The sequence below is a fragment of the Pangasianodon hypophthalmus genome, chromosome 20 (assembly GCF_027358585.1).
Source record: "Pangasianodon hypophthalmus isolate fPanHyp1 chromosome 20, fPanHyp1.pri, whole genome shotgun sequence".
NCBI lineage: Eukaryota > Metazoa > Chordata > Actinopteri > Siluriformes > Pangasiidae > Pangasianodon > Pangasianodon hypophthalmus.
Window position 1 is genome coordinate 13,041,308 of NC_069729.1, and position 25,396 is coordinate 13,066,703.

Sequence of the window (25,396 nt, forward strand, 5' to 3'; positions counted from 1 at the left end):
CACTCAGTGTCTGGCATGGGATTCTGGCCACTAGCACACAACTATAACTGATGCTGGTCACTAATGTGTATACCAATATACTAAACTAACTTGTAATAAAAGCATTTTTGCATATGCTGCATTATGAAAGGTCATAAACACGTCAATTTGTAGAGCAATACAGTTGCTTGCTATTCATCCGTCATCAGTGCTTTCCCTGGAAACAGCTAATTTATTACAGTGAGTTAGTTGAAGACTGTAGAGCAAATATTCTTTTGGTCCTCTCCAAAAGGGAATTTTATTTTGGAAGGCAGCCAGCTAAGAAGATTATAAACCTAGTCTTTGGTTTATCTCTCACCCCAGACTTCACTTATTGACTCGTCGCCTTATCAGTGCTTTGCAGAATCCACTGCACGATTCGCATCATCTTCCGAATCTGCCACTTTGGCAACTGTTGGTTCAGCCAGAGTAAATTAGTTTTTTTAATGCTGTGTGGTGTCTTTTTTTTTTAAGCAAGCACTGTGCTATCAAATTTTGGTTTGGGGCGAGGGCAAAGCCAAGCGTTGGCACAAACAATGATGGGCATAATATCAAGCTGGAAAAAGTAATTGCTCTGACACACTGGGCTGTTAGGAAATCTGTTTTTTTTTCCTGTTAGGTTTTCAGCAGTGTATATGTATACACATTAAATCTATGTGAAACACTACAAGTGGGTAATTTTCTGTCTTTAGCAACATAATTAAGCCAATGATAAACGGTATACTGTTGCCTTTGAGCATTGAGGTGTTCATAAAAATAGAGGAAACAGCTCAACAGGAACAAACGGCCCTCTTTCAACCGATGACAAAAAACAAACTCACATTTATACACACACACACACACACACACAACCCCCAGCCTGTATAAAAAGCCAGAGACTGTGAAGATGCTCCAGTGTGATGTCAGCGCTGGAGATGTTGGACTTGGCGAGATTTCACCCTCACTTTTTCATTGGAGCTCAGCAGATGAAGGTGGAGTATCATCATCACCATCATCTTCCTCTTCTCTCCTGCCTGATGCTTTAGTTGGTGTTGCTGCTGCTTCAGGATCCATCTCTGTCTGGGCTTTTTCTCATTTTGGACATCAGGATAAACATTTTTTCATCTCTTTGCTTTATGGAAACCCTTGGTTTTGCTTACCTTCAGGAGGAATAAGCAGACGGAAAAGGTCTTGCAGGACAATCCGGTTAAATGTAAGCAGATTTTATTTCAGCTCTTCATTTATGGACTGTTGAGGCAATCGGAGCAACCTGAGTTGTCATGTAGTGAGTGATTTAATGAAAGGGGGTAAATAATAAATGGTGCATGTTTTTATCAGATAACTTTTCAACTTCCATAAGGGATTTACATATATATATATATATATATATATATATATATATATATATATATATATATATATATATATATATATATATATAAACAAGACAACAGGTTTTTTATTATCGTGATCTCCAGTTAACTGGACGGTAAACCTGCAGAAACACTTGCTTTTAAAGCTAAACCAGAAACACTGCATTTATTACTGTGGTTTTATGTGCGTAAATCTGTTACTCCCCTGGATTTACAGTTTCACTTTAACTGGAATATTAAATCAATGCGGACCCTAAAATCGCACCTTAACATAACTTTTAGTGTTTATTCGTGTGTAACGGTAAAATGTGTCTAGGTTTATGATGTGCCAACATTGTGCCGTGGTTTCATGTGCTACACTGGTGGCGAGTGCGCTTGAATTTTTGCTGCAGATAAAGTGCGCGCTGAACCCCGGCTGCGTCCCAAACCGCGCTCTTCCGTAGGCTACTAAATAGTGTCAGAATAATAGCACCCTATAAGTTACCACATTTATGGCAGGTTAGTGAAACATTTCACGCACTAGCCTGTTAAGCAGTGCCATTTAACACGCAGCCTGCGTATCTCTGGACCTACTTGGCGTCGCGTCACGCTCGCTCGAGCGTCAGGCGAGTGCGCGCGGCGGGAAAACTAGCGTTAATGAGGCACTCGGGATGTTTATTTGGGGTTAGTGTTCAGAAGCGTAGAAGCTTTAGACGAAGTCCGGTGTTTAGATGGAGTGTCGCTGATTAAACTGTGCTGGTCCTAGATTTCCGCCGCCCGAGTCGAGTTTGTTTTTGGGGGCACGGAGCCGCGAAGCTGCTGTCCGCGTGGAGCGGTGCCGAAGTCTCGCGTCCGGGCGCCAGGAGCTCCGCCAAGCCGCGCGACATGGCCACGAACGGCGCCAAAGCCTCAGACGGACACGTCCTAACAGAGGTCAACGCGGCGCCCGCGGCCAACGACAAGCCCAAGACTCTGGTAGTCAAAGTGCAGAAGAAAGAGCTTCCGGACCGAGAAACGTGGGCCGGCAAGTTCGACTTTCTGCTCTCGTGCGTCGGTTACGCCATCGGGCTCGGAAATGTCTGGAGGTTCCCTTATCTGTGCGGCAAAAACGGCGGAGGTAAACACCGGTAGCTGTCTTTAAAAAAAAATAAATAAAAAATAAATAAATAAATAAAATAAAATTAAATAATAATAATAATAATAGCTTAATTATTAGTGATTATTATTATTATTATTATTATTATTATTAATAATAATTATTTAATAACTAGACAAATGTATATAGATTAAAGAAATGTATGTCACTGTCACTCATTTTAACTAGGAAAAAAAAAAAAAAAATTGTAATTATTTGTGACTTATAATTTTTATTAATTGTATTAATAATTATTTAATAATTAGACAAATGTATGTAGATTAAAGAAATGTATGTCACTGTCACTCATTTTAACAACAATAATAATATTAATAATAATAATCGTAATTATTATTATTGATTTATATTTTTATTATTTTTATTAATAATTATTTAATAACTAGACAAATGTATATAGATTAAAGAAATGAATGTCAATGTATGTAATTTGAACAGTTTTAATAATAATAATAATAATAATAATAATAATAATAATAATAACTTTTCAAATGACATACACTGACATACATTGACCTAATAATAGTTGAATGGTTGATTAGTGAATAATTGGTGACTTTTTACTTTTATGTTTGTTTATTTTTTAAAAGTATTTTATATTTTTTAGTAAGTAAACAATGTATATAGATTATTGAAGTGTGCGTTTAATAATTAGAATAACTGTCACTTTTTTTTACTCTTTTGTATTTTGTATCTTCAAGATTTTTTTAAAATACAAATTTAACATTTAAATTAATAAAAAATTCAAATAATGTAATCATTTCATTGCAGAATGATGAGTTAATCTGAATGATGCCCTTTAATGGTTAAACTACTTAATTTATTAGTAGCTTGAATAATTAATATTTCCTTCTAAGAATCTTTAGAATGTAATTAGAAATGCATCTCATTGTCCAAGATCGCAGCTGTGGAACATTTGAGAAATGGTTCAATGGTTCAATGATATTCGTACACTATTTTTTAATAATCTTTTTAAAACTGTTTTTTTAGGGGCCTTCTTGATTCCATATTTTCTGACACTCATATTCGCTGGCGTACCGTTGTTCTTTCTTGAGTGTGCTCTCGGTCAGTACACCTCCATCGGTGGCCTTGGAGTGTGGAAACTGGCTCCTATGTTCAAAGGTAATCATGCAGAGAAAAATTTACAAGCCGGATCGAGACCCTTATCATCTCCCATCGCCTAAATCAATCAATGAAACATTTTGTTTGTTTGTTTGTTTGTTTTTAATAAATACAGAATAATAGTAAATTCCTGCCATTTTAGCATGCAAAGAATGTTACAGTCAGATTGCTGTTAGATGGCAGATTTTAAATGTACACATTTCTGGTTTGTGCTCACAGGTGTCGGCCTGGCGGCAGCAGTTCTGTCCTTCTGGCTTAACATCTACTATATTGTCATCATCGCCTGGGCCATTTATTATCTATACAATTCCTTCACCACAGTAAGCACATAAGATCTATTGCATAATTATATCACAATGAATCAACATTTGCGTCATTAGACCTATACAGGTGTAATAGACACAGGTGTACAGTATAATGAAATGTTTTAACTAGCCCAGGTGCAAATCAACATACAATGGAGACATTGCAAAAGACCAAAAGCCCAAAGCAAACAAATAACTATATTGTACTTAGCCTTGTGTACAAACAAGAGACTAAATACAGTGTACATGACGTTAGGGCTCAATTGTAGCTACATAGGTAATGTGAGATGTTTATTGACTCTGGTGCATTAAAATCACTAAATCATCATTACTGTTTTAACTTTCTTAAACATTAGCTTTATTTGACTACACTGGCAAAGCTAAATCTCACTACACAAAGTAGACTGATTAATGTCATGTCATATCTATGTATTTATTACGTAGTTGTTTTTTTTAAATTTGCCATTTAAAGGTTAAGATAATACTCAAGTAATTTGTCACAAGAGCAGTATTATTTTACTTTGCAATTTTATCCATTTGAATGAACATAGTCTTATAGTGTACAGTTTGGAATAAAAAGCTGTTTTATGATTATATAAAGTGTTAAAATTATAAAGTGTAATAAAACTATTTTAGTCCTGTATTGGCTGAATAATTTCAGTATTAAGCAAACAAATCCAGATTATAATTATAGCCCTACTTGACAATAGATTTTGATTAAATGTCCTCAAATTATGCAATGATAGTATAATATACATAATAGAAGTAAATTGACAGCCATCCTAATATTTCTGAAATCTTAGATCATTAATAAAACATTGCCCTATTTCAGGAGCTCCCATGGAAATCCTGCAACAACCCCTGGAATACAGAGCAATGCTTTTCCAACTACAGCTTGGCAAACACGTCTAACATGACCAGCGCCGTCGTGGAGTTTTGGGAGTAAGGGCATGCACTCACTGGAACAGTTTTGGCATTCAAGACTCTCGTTTGCATGCTAAAACGCCATCTTTTTGTCCTCGGCTTTCTAAAAAGGACCAGTGTTATTTGCACAAAAATGCAACAATTGTGTCGGTTTGGCCGTCGGACAGCTCTAGCTGACATGACGGGCATCAAGAATGAAGGCAGTGTTTTGACTAAGTGGAATAGCTTCTATCAATAACAGTTTGTCTGAGGTCAGATGCTTTCAACACTAATAATGTTTTCCTGTGGCCCTTAGACGGAATGTGCATCAGCTTACGGATGGTCTGGAAAAACCAGGGGAGATCAGAGTGCCACTGGCAATAACACTGGCCATCGCATGGGTCCTGGTCTACTTTTGCATCTGGAAAGGTGTGGGCTGGACAGGAAAGGTAAGAGTACAACCATTTTTTTGCATCTTGTCAGTATGGTGCTTATGTGTGATTTTTAGCACCGTATTTCTGGGATGTTGGGAATGTGTTAATCTGTGTAATTATCTGTATTATTAACATCTTCTGTCTGTGTGCTATTGATTAACACTCAGACAACAAACAACTAGCTCTTGAGAGACAACTAGCTCTTGACCACTCTAATACACTGTACATCTGTTTTTAGGTGGTCTATTTTTCAGCCACATATCCGTACTTCATGCTGCTTATCCTGTTCTTCCGTGGAGTTACGCTGCCTGGAGCTAAAGAGGGCATTTTGTTCTATGTCACACCTAACTTTGAAAAGCTGAAGGAGTCAGAAGTATGTCATCTTGTATTTGCCATGCAATTTGAGGATAGAAAGATAGATAGATAGATTTTAATACAGTGTTAGCTTTGAGGAGTAAGAGGCCATGCCTCCTTGATGGGGACTGACAGGCACTGAGGCCACATCTCCTTCACAGAGACTGACATATGCAGAGGCCACACCCCTTCAAGATTTGCTGACAAATGCAGAGACAATGCCCCCACGCTGGGACAGACAAGCTCTCAGGCCACACCTCCTTCACAATGACTGAAAGATGCAGCAGCGCACCCCCTTCAGAGTGAATAAAAGATACAGAGGTCATGACCCCTTCAGAGTGACTAACATATGCAGAGGCCACACCTCTTTCAGACTGACTGACATACAGAGACCACACCTTTTTCAGAGAAACTGACAGTCGCTGAGGCCACACCTCCTTCAAAGTGACTGACAGACCAAGATGCAGAGGCCAAGACTCCCTTCATTCAGAGACAGAGTGAGAGAGAAACTCACACTGCCAAAGGAAATTCAATTAATAATGTTTCTAAATAATAATTAAGAGGCAAAAAGAGCTGCACATATGATATTGAACTGACACAGACACACATACTGACAAGAATATCATTTTACACTTTTCTGTGTCTCAACTCACGTTTCTCAGGTGTGGCTTGATGCTGCCACTCAGATTTTCTTCTCCTATGGACTCGGCCTCGGGTCTCTGATTGCGCTCGGGAGCTACAACCCCTTCAACAACAATGTTTACAAGTATGGAGCAATTACATGACTTAACAACAGCCATTTAATTGAGACCAATGTCCTTTCAGTGGCCTTTCATCTTTCTCTACAGATCAGTATAACTGTCAGTGCTTAAGTTTCACCCTTCAGATGAGAAACGCCACTGGCATTTACAATATGGACTGCATGAGTCCTCGTCAATGTTGATGGACGAGAGATCAATATAATAACCCTACATAATATCCTTTTGTGTATTCCACAGGGACTCCATCATTGTATGCTGCATCAACTCCTTCACCAGCATGTTTGCTGGATTTGTCATTTTTTCCATTGTGGGCTTCATGGCTCACATCACAAAGAGGTCTATTGCAGATGTAGCTGCATCAGGTAACTGGGATTTATATCAGTTACTCACATGTGCTAGGGATTATTTTCAGAAATTAAATTAGCCTTTGGATTTGGCTTGAGGTCAAACATCAATCATGCTGGCTGGCAACTCGATAGTAATTAGCATGTAAGCAAGGCCTATACTGCATAATCTAACTCAAGATATATATCAGTGTAATAATAAGAACTATAGCATGCTATTTTCTTAAATTATGATGTTTCAATGTAGATTGCATTTAAAAAAAATAAGATCACTTCTAAAGCAGTGTTCCTTGTGCTATGGCACCTTGTTGGAATGTAACTATGATAACTAGCCTAAACAGTACTTTAAGGTAGACAGTGCTTTGCTATCACATTAGAAAACAAGAAAAAGGAATTAAATGGATTTAAGCAGCAAGAAACTATTTATAGGCTACAGGCAGGAAAAGTTACCCCATAAGCCAGTAATTACAGCTTTGTACCTTGTGTGTCAGGTGCAGACAGTCTTTAGAATTACAGATCCATACTGAATGCCACTTTTAAAACACTTCAGTATTAAGTATTGTTTATCCCTACCATAGTCGATAACCATCTGAGGTTTAATGCGTTTAAATAAGACAGAGAATCAGTGATGCTCTAAAGACAGAGGTGGAATGACTGTATAAATAAAAAAAAGCACATAACCATTAGACCCATTATGTAATGGTAGTCCTCTTGGAGAAGAGCATAGTGTCTGGAATGTTATATAAAATAAAAAATTATTCAATTATGTATAAGAAAAAGATATACAGCATTTCCAAAACTCTCATCAATATCCATGGTTTATGAAGATAATGCCCAACAAGGTACCCCAAATAAAAGAAAATAATGCACTCCACTTGGTCTCGCCATGCTTTTCACTTCCATTTCATCATTTAATTTCTATTATTAGGATGCTTTGCTCACAGTATTTTGTTCCAATATTTATTGGGGGTTATGTTTTCCATCTAGTTATTTATATTAATACAACAATACACTTTTCCCCTTTCAGGTCCAGGCTTGGCATTTTTAGCTTACCCAGAGGCTGTTACTCAGCTGCCCATTTCACCACTTTGGGCAATTTTGTTCTTTTCCATGCTGCTTATGCTTGGAATTGACAGTCAGGTAAAGTCAGTTAATTGACAAATATTAGACTGCACATCTGAGATAATCCATTTTCCATAAATTAACTGCTAAACTAGATACACTGCATGCTGTGCATATCCATGATGCTGACAATTCTAATCATCTGAAGTGACATTTTATTCTCATAAGCATATGGGATTAATAATGGAATTTCATTCCCACAGTTCTGTACAGTAGAGGGTTTCATCACTGCCTTGGTGGACGAGTTTCCCCGCTTATTGCGAGGACGACGAGAAATCTTCATTGCTGTTGTCTGCCTTGTGTCTTATATCATCGGGCTGTCAAACATCACGCAGGTAAGTGCACAGTGAATTTGCCGATTATCTGAATAGCAGCTCTTTTCACTCATCCTATGGATTATGTCCTGTATAAAGGCAGAAGGATGATTGTGATGATACCACTGAGTGTATGCCAGGGCAAAAATACCTCACATAGGCAGATTGAAAGCCCTTGAAGCTGCATTAAGTAGGATCACTGTGCGTTAAGAGCTTTGAAGGACATAAACATCTCAAGTGAATATTTTCCCTGAGAGAGCTAATGGCTTTGTAGTGTTATCAGTTCAACAGTACAGTAACCTCAAGCTGTTACATAAAGGTGTGTGACCAGAAAAGGCTGAATATGTAGGTGGCTTAAATATCATTTGCAGGTCTCTAGTTAGCATGTTGGTTTGTTGGGTACTTATGAAGAAAGTATACTGTATGTAGCTAATTTTACTATGTACTTGATAAGAACATAAAACACAGTGAAAAATCACCTTTTATTTATCAGTATTGAGTGGAATTATGTAAATGTTGTATTTCTTTTTTTTTTTTTTAATTAACAAAATAATGTTGAGAAACATGGCTCATTACTCTTCATAGCTAGCAAGAGTACTCATCTATGCACAAATAGAAGAATATGAATTTAAAAGGACTGGAATGAAGGCATAACAATTTTAGACATTAATTATGATTCATTGTCTGTATGCTACTGCTAGGAAATAGTTTTCCCTGCAAGGCTGGTAATCATTTTAGCTCCCAATGTCATGGGGAATGAAAAAGAAAGTAGTTAGTTGTTTTCAGATTAGGTAAACCCAAAGCTCTGCCAAACATAGCACTTTCTGCCAAGGCCAAAACAGTTTTGATCTCATCAGACCAAAGAACCTTTCTCTATATATTGGCTCCAGCATGTCTTTTGGCAAACTCCAAACTGGATTTCATATAACTAGCCACTATTTCATAAAGCCCAGCTTTGTGGGGTGTCTGGGCTTTGGCTGTCCTGTGAAAACTACTCTCATCTGACCTATGGATCGCTCCAGCACCTTCAGAGTTACCCTTGGCCTCTTGCTTGTATCTCTGACTAATGTCCTCCTTACCTGTCAGTTCAGTAAAGCTCTGTTCTAATTATTCTGGACATATTAGACGTTCACTTTGCTGTACCGTAGTTGTATCAACCTTAAACCGTGCTATTTTGCAACCAACTTAGTCAGTCCGTTGGTCTATCAATTGGTCCATAATAGTAATAAATAAATGGTAGTGTCTGTGTGCATCTCATCTGTCAATTGACTAAACAGTTCTCTACCCAGTGTGCTACTATACAATGACCAAAATAAATCAAACTAAAATTGTTCACTCCATTGCCTTTGTTTTGAGTTCTTTGGGCAAGGAAACTGCTTGCTGTCCATTCATAATCACTTGTGTTCATGGCTCCAAAGAAAGATGCAGAAACCAAAGACTAAATGATAAAACTACGAAAACACACTCATAGTTTATGTTATGTATGTTACCATCTCACTGATTACTGAGTGTACTGTATGAGGTTGCCAAACTCCATAGCATACCTGGTGAGTAAATCACATTGCTGTTAATGGGATGTAATCACTTCCAACAAGCACAAGTATCTGTTTTTTACAGGAAAGTCTGAAAGGCAGTGGTGAACTAATGAGCTTCCCAGGTTCTTCTTCTTGTTTAATCTACAGCACTTTTCCATAAATCACATTTACCATATTTTCTGGAGAATAAGACACTTGTTTGGCCTCAGGCAGCATGTACAACACGGCAACATATATGACATATATTTGACTGTTCCTTACAGTTATTTGTTGATGGTTGTTTGTCCATTTGCTATTCACCATCCAATAATTAGCATTAACATTCTCTGAGCAGACAGAATTTAGGGAGTGGGTCATATACGTTTGAATGACTTATTGTCCAGAAAATGTGGTATACTTGTATATTGACTGACTATTTTGGATTGCGTAACTCCTGTCCATGGACACACTTCACTTCCAGCATGTGATCTTCCTTCAGCCCTTACTCCCTTTGGCAAATTCAAATTAAACTGCACAGACTCCATTAATGAATATTACACAAGATAACTGCCCATATTTTAACTAGTGATTTGTAATGGCTTAAACCACTAACTCATGTAAGTCAGGTAAACCATACAGTAATATATATGTATTTATGTTTTCTCAGGCACATTTTAGACACATCTTTTTTTTTATTTCAGGGTGGCCTCTATGTGTTCAAGCTTTTCGATTACTACTCTGCCAGTGGAATGTGTCTGCTCTTCCTGGTGTTCTTTGAATGCATCTCCATATCCTGGTTCTATGGTAAACATCTCTTTATGTCATAATAAAGTGATTTAAAGTTATTAATTTGCCAGGGAATTTTATATATTTTATATATATACAGTACCACTTAAGTTATTCTGTAATTCTCTATAATATAAAATCAATTTTGTTGCTCAGCCAACACTATTCTAACTGGATGCTAGTATTATGCAACTTCATAGATTTCAAATCATTTGAAAGTTGTATTTTTTTAAATTAAGCATTGTTTGATGATGTATAGTGTCATAGATGCTGACGAAGCTGTGCATCATGAGGTTCTGATCAATTTATTGTCTAGAATGGCTTGTATTTGGAGAACAGGGCTCAAATCTCAAGCAGTTACCTGGGGTTAAACTATTGTACATAGATAATTGGAGTAAATTATTATTATTATTATTATTATTATTATTATTTAGGAACACAAACACATTTACCAACAAGTAGGAAAATGCTAAATACATTTTTACATTGCAGTAGGATAGTTGTGGTTTTACTATATACAATTTATAATGAAAAGGCAGTAGACAGGTTCAGTGCATTGTCCACCATGATCTTGGAATCCTCACACAATCTCATTACACTTGAATATCCATTTAATTCATGCTAATCTCACTGCCAGATTCACTTCTGCATTTGAACACATTTCCTATGAATCTGTGCCTTCTTAATTGTTTCGCATAGTAGGGTTGATTATGCAAACTGCTGCGTTATTTGCTATTTGCATGGCTGACATCCCAATTGTCTGCACAGCAGTAATCTGATGTGATGTACCATTGCACACTATGGTATAATGCTCTACCTTTTTTCTGTCCATCTAAAAGGTGTCAATAAGTTCTATGGAAATATTGAAGAGATGATTGGATACAAACCTTGCATTTGGTGGAAATTGTGTTGGGTGGTGTTTACACCTTTGATTGTGGCTGTAAGTAATTAAAGCAAACATACATGCTACTAATAGAGATAATTCTTCCTAGCTTGGAAGTAAATTATTGCTACTATTACTTTTTTGCGTTTCTAGGGTGTGTTCCTGTTCAGTGCGATCCAGATGGTTCCCCTGACCATGAATAATTATGTGTTCCCAAAGTGGGGACAGGGTGTAGGCTGGTGTATGGCCTTGTCTTCTATGGTCCTCATTCCTGGTTACATGGGCTACATGTTCCTAACGTTGAAAGGCTCCTACAAAGAGGTAAGATTAAAATGAATGTGTATTTGCTCAGCAGATACAGTGAGTGAGCTGTAGATAACTGTACGCATGACATACATTTGGAGAAAATGAGAATGCTGGCTTTCTTCTGGAATCTGATCTAGTACAGATAATTTGCATTCCGCTCAGTGAATGCAGGGCTGATTGGATAAATTAGACATTTCAGATGAAGCGTCTACAAAAAGAAAACCAAAGCAGTGCCTTGCATGCTTTTGCACTGAGACGCTTCTGGAAATAGGCATTCAAAACTAGCAATTATGAACAAAGCATTCAGGTCTGAGCTGATAGCGGCTGCGCGTGAGATAGGCACACTTGAATCAGCAAATCACCACAGGGAGGTGAAAAGTCAGGAGTTAGCTTCAATTACAGCTTGATTGGCTAATCAATCAGCGTGTTGATTTTGTAGTTTTGCCGCTTTGAGCCTCCCCCCTTGACAACAGCATTTGCACTGCAGGGAGCAAAAATGATTTTCTTTTTCCCCCACCTCTTTGAATTTCTCAGCGTCTCCGGATAATGATTCAGCCTACGGTTCTGGTCAGAAGCCAAGAGAATGGGCCCGAGCAGCAACCTGAGAGTGTGAATGCAGCCAACGATGAGGCATACATCTAAAACCCTGGACATTGCAGGCCCTTCGGAACAAAAATGAAACCAAGTAATCAAGGTTGAACGCTAGCAGGGACTTCTATGTCTAAATTATAATCACCTACCTCCAGGGGAAAAATGTATCCAACCTGATTACAACTGTTTGAAAATTTTAATGTGTGTATGAAAAAAAAAAACAACGATCCAGCGATGATCTAGTGCTAGTTCGTATTGCATATGCAAGATATTAGTCTTTCCAAAACGTAACATTGTAACAATTACTGTTTGGATCCCAATGTGATTGAACACTACTGTGCTAATTCGATATATATTTACCTTATGTAATTATGTTAAGATATTGTATAAAGATCTTAGAATAGAATCAAATTGTATTTGATTGTATTTGAAGACATATAAAAAAATGAATGAAGTTAGTTGGCAAAATATGACAAATATGATGAACTGCATCATGGCCAGTTTCGAGCAGTGGCCATTATGGGAGCATATAGCTGGTCCTCATGGCCTGTGTAAAAGGTTATATAAAGAGACTCCTACTGTTTTTATTATCCCAAACACGTACTCAAGCTGGATTAGTTTTACCTGGCTTGGTAATGTAAATTAAAGGTGCGGTCAGCGATTTTTACACCAGAACACTTGTCATATTTGGTAAAGTTCTTGTCAAATTCCAGCAGCTGTCATGTTCTGTAAATGGGAGAAACAAATTAACGTCGATATTCAACCAATCAGGATAAGAGGTGGTTCTACATTCGTATCAGTCATGCTGTCCTTCAATTAAGACAGCTCCCCCACTTTCATGTGCATTCAGGCACTCTAGCATGTGTTATGGGTGCATGGCTTTGGAGTTAAATCTGAAATAACTCTTTGGATTTCGATTTACAAAACAGCTAGCTCTAGCCAACTTCCACCAAAATCGCTGACTATACTTTTAGATTGCCAACAAGATCCATGATTCAGGCTAAATCCATTTTTCCTCGTATGACAATTCCAGAGCAAATAAGCTTCAGTGTTTCAGCAAACATGGTGATCTCTCTGTGAAAGTAGTCCTTTCTGAACTAACAGTAATGTAATAAGAAAACCTGATAATAGTCAGTAACACGTCTTTTAACTGAAAATACAAAACGTCCAATGTTACGTAATACTGATGTTTACATATGTGACAAATTATCTACATTATCTAGATTCTTGTACAGATCCAGTCAGATTGCTCAAAAAATACATGACAGGTAAAACATATCCAGCTATAACAGGGCGTAAGGGTTTACAACACCCCTGTAACCCTTCAGTCCCAAAATAAGCACAAACCAGTATAGATTTGAGTTTACAGACGTCACAAACAGCGATGAATTATCTGTCACACAAACAGAGTCATCTTACACATAAGAGAGACTGTTAGTTTTTTATTTTTTAAGAACTAAATAACTTTGTATGTTTTTTCAATCGTTTTTAGTCTGTTTTTTTATGTAAGCGTGAGAAGGACCAAAATCGCGTTCACATGGAAATCATTTGCATATGAAAGTGTTTCGCGTCACACTGTGTCCTAGAAAGTGCAGGGTACAAAAACGACACAAAATGCATAATGTTTGGCAGTAATAGCCTCTGATTCCACTGTTCAGTCCTGCTTATTTGCATGCCACTCCTCAGGAACAATGGTGGAAGTGACCAAATTTGACTCTTTCCCCCCCCTCACCCGAATCAAATGGATTAGAGCTGTGAATGGCCTTCAGCAAATAATCAGACTGTGAGCAGAAGCCATAGTGTGTCTCCAGAGTTTGTGAGGCCATTTTGGGGAAAGGCACCTTTAAAGAAACCAGCAAAAAAAATCACAGGCTAGTTGTAGTCAGTTAAAATTATTTAAATATCTATATTGTCTGCATATTTGGTCTTCTTTAGAGAACTGCCTTGGCAATAATTAACTAGATAAAGTGTATGTGAATGCTGTTATGTATATGACTGGTTTAACCCCTGTTATTATAACTACACCGGTTAAAAGCACGAAGCTTTAAAACCACAAGCTCCAGCGGTTGTTTTTCAAAAAGGGACAGAGTTAGTTTGCTTCTATGGCAGCTACATGTGACAGGGACGTGGATAAACGACTCAGCAAAGATATCGAACTAAAATCGTGCAATCTGTTAGCGTTGCGTACGTTTTGTACAAAGTTCTCATTCAGCAGATTTCTCTCTGTAAACCTGTACTGTGTAAAAGTATCTGTGAATGTCCATATGACCACTGAGGTTTTGTCTAAATGTTAAAGACTCTTATTATTTACTGTTTTCTGCAATAATACTCTCAGAAACTAAAGCACATAGTATTTCTGAAATGTAAAAAAAAAAAGAATATCAATAACAAAAGCAGAAGAATATAATAAACTATAGATATGTCTAGTCAGAGAATATTGTTTTGTATATTTCTAACTGTTTCATGCACCTAATGTAAGATATTATATGTAAAAAAAATATATTAAATGTCTTTAGATGGTGTTGTATAAAAAGCATGATTGCCATGTTATCTGAAATATAAATAAAGTATTATAGATTATAATGCACCTGTTATCTTTGAAATCTTTGCATCTGTTTTCTTTGTCTAAGTTCACATCTGTGTTCATGGAGAAATGTGACTATGTCCACAGAGCTTTTTTTTTTTTATAACATGGTTTACATAAGCACACTGAAATAGTAGTTTTAATGAGGACAGATAAATATGAAAGCCTAATTAACACAAGAATAGAGGTAAAAGCTCTAATTATATTGTATGATATGGTGATCCCTATCCAACCAATTTCATTTACATCTCACAAGTTTACTTGGAGAGCTCTGTACTAAAGAACTGAGAGGTGCCTCTACAACTCTCTCTCAAAAGCACACTTAAAAACAGGCTTTGGTTTTGTGTGTGTGTATATATATATATATATATATATATATATATATATATATATATATATATATATATATGTTAAATTTTCATTTATTGATTCATCTTCAGTAACTGCTTTATCCTGCTTTGTAATATTTTTGGACTATATGTGTAAGTACTAGCCACTATGAATGGTTTGTAAATTGGTTTTATTCATATCTGTAAAATATGTAGCATTCATTAGTAATTTTTGACCTCTTGTGATTATTAACCCCATTAATAGTCCATTGCAGTGTTTGCATTGGTTAATTTATTCTGCCAATTTCACGCTTGAGAGGGTAGACCTGTTTTATCAAATAATGATTTCCACAACATAAGGGATGCAAGTCTAACATGGAACTGTGTTTATCAGCTCTCAGCATATCCAGCAAATTAGTAGTAATACTAATTGGCTGTTGGCTAATATAGGCTGTTATAAAAAGCTGAATAATGATGATCCATGGGATGCCTTTTGCCTTTATGACTCTTTTACACATAAGCAGTCTGTTTGCTAGTTAAATCTTTGTCGGGGCAGGGATCGATTTGGGACGAGACATTAGTATGAAGGTAGTGGTCTGAGACAGACTCTCACTACAGATCGGCTGTATACTTATATACTTAGACAGATTATAATGCATTAAAGATCAAAGAGCTCTTAGTACCTCTTAGTCCACAGATATTAATAAAATACATTTATTAATCTTTTAAATTTACCTCAGTAATATCTAGACTAGTATACTGTTATAATCTAAAGCACAATTTTAACAGAATTTGAATAATTTCAGACCCAATAAATAAATAGACATATACTGCAACTTCTGCGTATATCAACCCATATCACCATTGTTAGATTATTCCCATGATTTTATCAACTAGGAACTCAGTTTTTTCTCACTCAGCACTTCCTTTTTCCCCTCCTCAAAGTGCTCATTTATCCTCTGTTTTGTCAAATAAACAGATTTGCAGAGAAATCTAGTGCTTGTTATGCTGCTGTGAGAACTTCTAGGTGAACATGAAGTGCTTGACGTCAGTGTTTACTTTGTTTTTTTTTTTGCAACAGATTTTTTGTAACCTGTGCAAGGTGGGAGAATTCAGCTGGATGCAATGCCCATCCATTGCAGGGCACCATGCACCCACACATCTGCCAACTGGCATGTTTTTGGACAGTGGGAGGAAACCCATGCAAACATGCAAAACTCCACACAGACAGTAACCTGAGCTCAGGATCAAACCCAGGAAACTGGAGCTGTGAGGTGGCAAGACTACCCATTGCTCTACCATGCTGGCTGATTGCAGTTTATGTAACTGCAAAATAGAAAATCTCTCATACGCTATATTAAAAAATTTCCACACATTCTAAAGCATATAATCCACATTTTAAACTTGAAAAATGTGCCTAAGGAGGGCAAAACACACTTTTATTTCTTACTTTTCACAACGTTCACCACCATCTTGAATGGAACATCACAGAACTGCAGCTAATCAAACTTCTCAGATTCTCAGACTTTCTGAGTGGGAATTACAAATTGGAGAGCTGATCAAATGGATTTTTCCCACCTCATATTCCCAGTGTCACAGATATTACCTGAAATTTACAAAAAGTTTATTTGCTACATACAATAAATAACATGACAACAACATATTTTGGCTCAGTGACCGTGGAATTCACCATTATCACCATGGTTCAGTCAGTTAAATTTGTACAGTGAGGAGAATAAGTATTTGAAGACTTTTGTTTTTGTTATTTAATATACTTTGTGTGCATGTATCCACTTCATATGTTTACACATAATGTCTTTTTGTGCTAATAAATATGTACAAATAGTACGTATTCATAAGCATAAATATATGGTGAAAATAATTAATAAGGAAAAAAATACTAAAAAGTGTTAATTTCCCTATGTATGGAGACTTCTGGGACATTATATATATATATGTATATGTATGTATAAAACATACTGCCTGGCCTAGAACCAATCAAAGCAATATGTCTATTCTTTACTGTTTTAGGTGGGATATATATTGTCCAATTCTCCATTGCCATTTATTTTGCCATCCTTTGAGGAGAGACCCATTAATGCATGCAATGAGGGAATGAAAGCGCAGAGATAAATTGATATTCCATGGGGGGCGTTTATGCTTTGCTGTCATTTTTCTAGGCCCAGACTGTTTAGGAGCTCACATGTTGTGCTGTTTTTCACAGGCAATTACCTCCTCCTCATAATAGTGGCTTAGGCAATCATTCTGTCAAAACTGCACCGCCTCCAGCAAACCACCATGATGTACATAATGATGTATATGTTGCTTTCCCATCACGTAATGAAGAGACTTCAGCAATGCAGAGTTTATTAAGTGGCAATAAGTTATCAGTGACTTGCTAAACACTAGCATTTTATGTTGCATCTTCAGCAACAATAAATTACATGCACTTAAGGTTTAATATCTTGTCTTCATTTGTGGCTTGCAAATATGAGATAGCTGATTTAATTGTATTGGAAATAATTTCCTTCTGTGCTTTCTCACTACAAAAGGATCATGTATATATCTCACTAGAGCATGGGACTGGCATGCCATCCAGAGTGAATTCCATATACTCGATTGGCTGGGTTCCTGAACTTCCCCACCCAGAAAAGGATAAAGCAGTTATTGAAGTGAGTGAGTGAGAATGATATAGAAGATGATTCTCTTAAAAAAAGGTTGAGTTAGTGGAGCAATATGGTCTTATGTTATGGCCAACTTAGATATTATATTTTTAGATATTTTATTGATTTTATTGAGTGAAAGGAGGTAAACACAACCACTGCATCAATTTTTCTCCAAATGTTAATGCAGAGTTACTTTATATTTGATGAAATTTCAAAAATAGAAACAAATAAGTAATTAATTTAAAAAAAAGTTTGGATACCCTTCCAGTTGTAAAGTCTCAGAAGTTAATTAACTTGTTAGGTCTTAATTGACTCATTAGGACTCTTTAGACAGAGCAAGAATTGTAATTAGGAATAACAATTCCACAGCGTTGCACAAATATGACCTGCATGGAAGAGTCATCAGAAGGGAACCTTACCTGTGACCACATCACAAAAGTAAAGGTCTGATGTATGCAAAACAATGTCTAGAGCTACTGTAAAACCTGGCAGTGGATTTGTTATGCTTTGGGGTTTTGTGGAGGCCAGTGGCACAGGAAATATTGCACGGTTAGATGGAAGAATGAATTCAAGTAAATATCAACAAATTCTGGAAGCAGATGTGGCATAGTCAGTCAAGAAACTTAAGCTGAAAAGAGATTGAGAACAGGACAATGATCCAAAATCCACCATGAACTACTTTAAGAAATGCAAACTGAAGCTTTTGGAATGGCTCTCACAGTCCCCTGACTCAAATATTATTGAAAATGTGTGTTTTTCTTAAAAATGCTATGAATGAAAGATGACCCAAGAATCTCAGAACTAGAAATGTTCTGCAAGGAAAAGTGGGTGAAAATACATTAAACAAGAATAGAAAGACTCCTAGCTTGCTACAAAAGCATTTGCAAGCTGGGATATCTGCCAAAAGGAATGTTACTAAGTACTTAGTAGGATGTCTCAACCCATGTCACAATTACTATTTTTTCTGTTTTTTAAGTTCATCAAATATAACGTAACTGTGCATTAATATTTGTAGAAAATTGTATTTTTTAATTTTTAAAAAAAAATTTTTTAGGCTGCATTCACTTCAAAATCAACAAAATATGTAATTTGCCCAGGGGTGCCCAACCTTTTGAATACAACTCAGTGGCTCACCTCCACCTGGAACATTTCACCTCCACACCAACAGAGGCCCCTCTCCCCTGAATATTAACCACTTCTACACTCATCAGCACTTCCTGTTCACAGACTATTGCTGAATTCGACTAGAGGTCAAAACTTGTAATTCCCAATTACTTCTGATGTGGTGTGCAGTAAACAAAGCAGCACTTCTGATATTTAAATGAGTTATGCTATATATACAAGTACAGTATTTGCTTTAACTCAATCAACATACAGACATATTCATATTTTATATCTATAACATTGACTATACAGTTCACTGTTTTGAGGAGGAAAATATACATCACTAATCAAAGTTAGCTGGCTAGATTATTGCTGACAAAAGATGAACATGGAGGCACTCCATGTTTTTTCCCACTTTGTACCTCGAACACATGGAGACCGAAAATTCTGAGCTCTGACTTTCCACTTCCCAGGTAAGTTGAATGCAGTAACTGTATATAATTTTAATTTGTTATTAAACATCCCACACATGGATTCTGACAACTCTGGTGAGTCCTCTTCTTTACAATATGGGGGCTAAGGGTGGTGCTAGAGTATATACCTCTCATTATGACTTTCAACCACATCAGACTTGCTCATACAGATTCAAATAGATTTTTCATGATCTCGTTCATTTAGCTCAGGCAAACGAGGGCCAGTTTTGGCAATATTTAGAGTATTGTGAACCAAGTGGCCAAATTGTAAGTGCCATAAATAATGTTTTCACAATATCTGCATGTTTGGAGCAGCATTCATTTTCTGTTATTCTGAGATAGAGAGAGTTTTTGTAAGTGTTACATAGCTTATATTTTCTTGAGAACCCATGTTGGAAAAGCTAAGATTTGATTCGCCAGAATAGAACGATACATGTCTATATCCAAAAAAGCACTGAGAGAAAAACATGTTTTGAGCAGTGATTTTAAGGACAAAGATTTAGTGAGTTTTGATGTGAATTGATATGGGCTTCAAAAGTTAGTGATGAGACAAGTTAAGACAAAAAAATAAAAACAGTAAAAAAGGGACTAACTAGAATATTTACATGTAGATGAGTATGGACTGTAATGTTCATGTAGACGAGTATCCTCACATGGTTGCAGAACCAGGGTTGCAGAAAATAAGTGAATCCTATTTTCACTGGAAACCTACTTTCTCCTGATAGATTAAGACAAGCAAGTTGGCTGTGTTAGCCAGTGACTGTGACTTTAACCATGTATTGTCTCCTTTCTCTGAGGGCAATGTACAACCACTGCCTGTCTAATCATGGGTGAAAGTGATGATCTCGCAATTCCCTCCAAACCATTCCTACAACTGTTCAGCTCTGCTACTGCACCCACACTTTAAGACAAGGGTACTGTCACATAATGTCATATTTCTCCCTTCATACTTGCAAATGTAATGGAACACTGCTGTTGCTTTCAGGCAACTTGCTACATGAGTTTTCAACCTGAAAATTGCGCTTCAGTGCTACACCACCTATGAGATCCAAGTTCTATTCTGGTTTACAAGTTGTGACATTTATAACTGACCTTTAAAATGGACCTTTCACCTTTTTGTAGAAGAAGAAAATGTTGAAAGAAAAATTTGAAGTTCTCCTTGATTATAGGCATCTATGCAGGCATATACCCTTTCAGTATGACCACAGTTTTGGACAGAGAGAAGTATCATTCTATTTTGGGGTCCAGAGTGGCACCATGATAAGATCCCTTGCTATAAATTAGAGATGAACCATTCAGTCTGGATTAAGGCTAAACTGTTCCACATACAATAATCGAGGGTGATATCATTTGTGTTCCCAGAACATGCTGGAGAAAGTATAACTGATATTGTATATTACAGTTTAACATGTACATATAATAGCTCTCTCCTCACAAATATAGCATCCCAGATAACAAATTAGCAATAACCCAGTGCTGGCACACATTTGGCTCAGATTAAAAATGCCATTAAATAAAATTGCCATGAAAAATATTTGTTTTTTCATAATTTTTACATTTCAGAATTGGTCAGATATTGGCTGTTGAGCCAGATAGATACATTAAGTATGTTAGCCATCATGTCACCCCAGTGTGTGGCAGGTACAGTGCCTTGCATAAGTATTCACACCCACCATCCCATATTTTGTAATGTTATCAACTGAAATGGCCCTCATTAATATTTTTTTGTCATGAATCTACACAAAATAGCAAAATCTAAAATTGAAAGAGGGGGCAATATAGTTTGCAAAATTATTTACATATTAAAAAAATTGTGATTGCATAAGTATTAACCCCGTTGCTGTGAAACCCCTAAATTAGTTCTGTTGCAACCAGTTACCATTGGAAATCACATAATTAGCTGAATGTAGCCAACCTCTGTATAATTAAAGTGCCTTGTGTTCTCAGTATAAAGAGATTATTGAAGAAGATACCTTAACAACCAGCATCATGAAGATCAAGGAGCTATACACATAAATTTGGGACAAAGTTCTGGAAAAGTGCAGGATTAGGATACATCTGAACTTTCAATGCAGGTTGATTTTTTTTTATACTTATGAATACTATTTATTTATGAAAAATATGACCTTATTAGGACATTTGTGAAAGAAAAACTATTCAAGTAAACTGCATTAATAACACTGCTTCTCCACTGAATAATTAATTCCTAATATTTCTAATAAGGAAATTCAACACACTAAACAACATTTTTGTGACATTACCAATTTATTTTTAATGAGTCAACCACATAAAATGGAATATCTGTAAAACCAATTGGCATATCAGGTGTATTAATGCCCTCCACGGCCTTCTTCTGAAATGAAAGTGTTCAATTAGCTTTAAGAACTTAATTAAATAGCACATTTATCTCTTACTTTCTGTTACTTAGTCCCATGCTTTTTAGCTCTGTGGTTGACCATTTCCACCTTTTCACAATGACTTCTAGACCAAAATATGTGCTACACGCAGACAGCGTTCAGTAGCCAGTCCCACTGGGTTCTCATTCAAAAAAAAAAACAAACTACAAATCTGCATTTTGTATGCCATTCATGCAATGCTGAATAAAATCAGAGCCAATTTGGCAATTTAAATAAATCAATAAATAAATAAAGATTTCATTTTTTTTTTATATATTTTCAGAAACATATATGCAGACTAAAATCTGGTCAATCCACTTATTTCAGTCAATACTTTGTCAAAAATGGTGGCATAATGGCATAAAATGAGCTACCAGGCCTTAAATATGCTAATCCACAGACATGGCATATCCAAAAACTACATTATATCATTGTCAAAATAGGCAGTGTACCATACAACTGTATTAAACAGAGTTTTGATAGTGTTGATAGATTTTTGATGGAAAAAGAGTTAAGAATCACTAAATAAAAACTACTAATATCATGATATTAAAATTTTATACTGTCATATGCCTAGCTTATACTTATAATTGTGTAAATTCTCCAAGAGGGCCAACTTCATGAGATTTTGTTTGATTATGAGATATAATAAAAAATACACTGTAATATGGTGACTTGGTTTCTTCCTTTGCTAAGTTTCTCACTGCACTCTTTCTTATGCTACACTCCCTTTAATGAAAATAAGAGAAAACTGTGAGTCATGCATTAGTGTTTGTGAGCTGCTGCCTGGACTGTTAATTAAATCGAATGAATTAAAAACTACCCTGTCTGGTACCCCACTTAATCCCCCCCGCCCCCCCTCCAAACTTTGAACAACATGGAGTTTTTTGGAAAAGAAGTACAAGTGGCACTACAACGAAAAGAATACAATGAATACTACAATGAAATACTCCTCTGTCTTTTTGATACCTAAAATTTGTTTTATGACAAACTGCTATGCAGATATGCTCTCTTAAGCACAAAAAGGATTGTCTTAAGTTCAGTGTTTTATTTGGTATATTGCTGTGGTTGGCCACATTAATTTATTGTTACAGTTGTTCAGGAGAACAACTGGTGTACAGTTATGGTGATCTGATATAAATGCAATGCCAAAGCTCAAGGTTTTTTTCATGGTCACAGTCCATATCAAAGGTTAAGCCAGGCATACACAACAGCATTTTAGCTCTATTTTATCCCCATTTGACTTTTCTAACAAATGCTCAGAGTCTGAGGCTAATTTTCAGCTCAGTGCTCAAATAGAACCTGATGGTGTAAAAAGTGCTCTGAAGCCTTCTGCTGTTACTCTATAATGATCAGAGGCCATACAATATTTTTAAGCAGGTCTGATTTTCATGAATGAAAACCTGCATCCATCTACTGAGATAGAATAAAATGTGTAGTTGAAACCAAGTAGGAGGTAGGGTGTGCTGACACTTAATGGTGATTTCATTGAGTCATTGGTAATCAATGCACAGTCTGAGTTCTGTCTTTATTCAGTGAAGAAGAATCCTTCTGATTGGAGTAATGTGGATGGCCTAAAGAAATCCTCTCTCAGGGCTTCACTGATGTATTCATTCAAAGCAGCCTTTTGCTTGGATGAGAAGGAGGTACACTTAGGAGACAGATGGTGTGGTTCCTGGCATGAAGTCAATGGCCTGGGAGATCTGGTAGGTGGCAGTTCAGTGGCTCCTGTTTTGCTGTATACCTCTTTCAAGTCAGAAAACTGCTGATGGATGGTGACCCCCTCTTTAATGGTCAGGCTAGAGTTAGGCTGAAGCCAGGAGCAGGTCAAGGATATGTGGGGATTGCTTTTTTCCCCAACAGTCCTACAGCAATAGAATGCTGGATAAGTTTCATGATCAGTTGTTTCATGATCAATTCCTATTTGTACTAGCAAGAGTTTTTGAACTAGTTGAAGATGATGGTGTTCTCTCACCATTTTTTCCAGCCAGATGGAGAGTGGGATAGTCAAATCAGAGGGAATCATCTCTGCGGGCAAGCTCAGTTTCAAGCTCAGGCAAGCCCATAAATGTCAGTCTCTTTTGAGCCCTAAACAGGTATGTTATGCTCTCCAGCTTTTAGCAGGCACCTGAGCATTCCTGGTTCACTCCACTGTGATGGGCAGCAGATATATCAGTGGTCCTGATGACAATAACACAGAGGTATAAAGTGCAGTCCTGGTGCACTTTATGTTGTCATACAAGGCTCAGTGCTGGGTTCTCCCTCTATACCCGCTCTCTCAGTGAGGTCATGTCCTCTTAGCCATGGTCATAAACCCATCCTAGCCATGGGATTTCATACCACTGCTATACTGATTACACTCAACTCATCATCTCCTTTCTCCCTCGAGAACTGCAACTTGCTCCTGACAGGTCTGCTGCTGCATGCCATTCAACCCTTTTTATTGACCCAGAATGCAGCTGCAATTCCACCCCTCCCCCCAACTTCTCCCACATGACCCAATTGCTACATTCCCTCCACTGGCTTCATGTAACTGCATGCATCAGATTTAAAACCCTCATCCTTACAAAGCCAAAAATAGACCAGTACCCCGCTACCTTAAGGGACTTATCATACCCTGCTCTGCACAACCCTCCCTTTGAGCCTTTAGCATGGCTCAGTGTGTCAAGACTCTTCCTGTCCTGGCACTCAGGTGGTGGAATAACCTTCCCCTGGCTGTCTGAAACAGCTGAGTCACTGGAGGTCTTTAAACGAACACTAAAGTCCTACCTCTTCACTAAGCACTAAGCACGGGATGTTTAGGGTCATTGTCCTTTGGGAGGAAGACCATCTGCCCCAGTCAGAGTGAAACAACGTTTCTTTTAGTATTGCCTTGTATATGGCTCCATTCACCTTGCCCTCAACCCTGACCAGTTTCCCAGTCCCTGCTGATGAAATAAATCCTCACAACATGATGCTACCACCACTAGGCTTCAATGTGGGGAAGGTATTTTAGAGTGATGAGTAGTGTTGAATTTCTACCAAATGTAGTACTTTGTTCATCAGAGGCCATTTTGGCCTCATCCACTTGTTTGCTGAGTCTCCAAATGGAAGACCACTTATCTATAACACTCAGCTTGGAGTGTCTAGGTTATGGTTACTCTGTAAACAGCTTATCTCCTATGAGCTGTGGATCTCTCCAGCTCCTTTAGAGTTACCCTTGGCCTCTTGGTTGCTTCTCTGACTAATAGCCTCCTTGGCCAGTTGCTGAATTTTGGTGACTGGCCTTCTGTAGGCAAAGTCATGGTTGTGCCATATTCTTAGCAATTTTTAGTCCTGAATTTAATGTGAGATGTTTGCTCTGCTTGCTCTGATGTTCTGTGGGAAGTTTGGCATATTTTCTATAAATAAACCCTGATTGATTCTTTTCCAGAACTTTGTTCAGGACTTGGTTTTGAAAGCTCCTTGGTGTTTATGATGCTGTTTGTTTAGGTATGTTCTCTAACAAACATTGGGGCCATGTAGGAACGGGTGAAATTATATATTCTAAATATTTTTGCAAACTACTGTATATTGACTTTTCTACCTTCTTCAGAATTATTGGTTATTTTATGTAGACCATCA

The 25,396-nt window shown here is 37.0% G+C and overlaps 1 protein-coding gene across 1 annotated transcript; it reads left to right on the top strand.

Annotated features, from left to right (window-relative positions):
* The first annotated feature begins 903 nt into the window (after positions 1 to 903).
* slc6a1b (solute carrier family 6 member 1b) lies at positions 904 to 14,295 on the top strand. The gene is made up of 15 exons (XM_026932778.3): positions 904 to 1,210; positions 2,116 to 2,466; positions 3,493 to 3,624; positions 3,844 to 3,944; positions 4,762 to 4,871; positions 5,149 to 5,281; positions 5,505 to 5,639; positions 6,283 to 6,386; positions 6,619 to 6,743; positions 7,753 to 7,865; positions 8,051 to 8,182; positions 10,377 to 10,479; positions 11,301 to 11,401; positions 11,498 to 11,665; positions 12,185 to 14,295. Exons 2-15 carry the CDS (start codon positions 2,235 to 2,237, stop codon positions 12,290 to 12,292), a joined length of 1,797 nt encoding a protein of 598 aa, XP_026788579.1. The 5' UTR covers positions 904 to 1,210; positions 2,116 to 2,234; the 3' UTR covers positions 12,293 to 14,295.
* Positions 14,296 to 25,396: the final 11,101 nt, after the last annotated feature.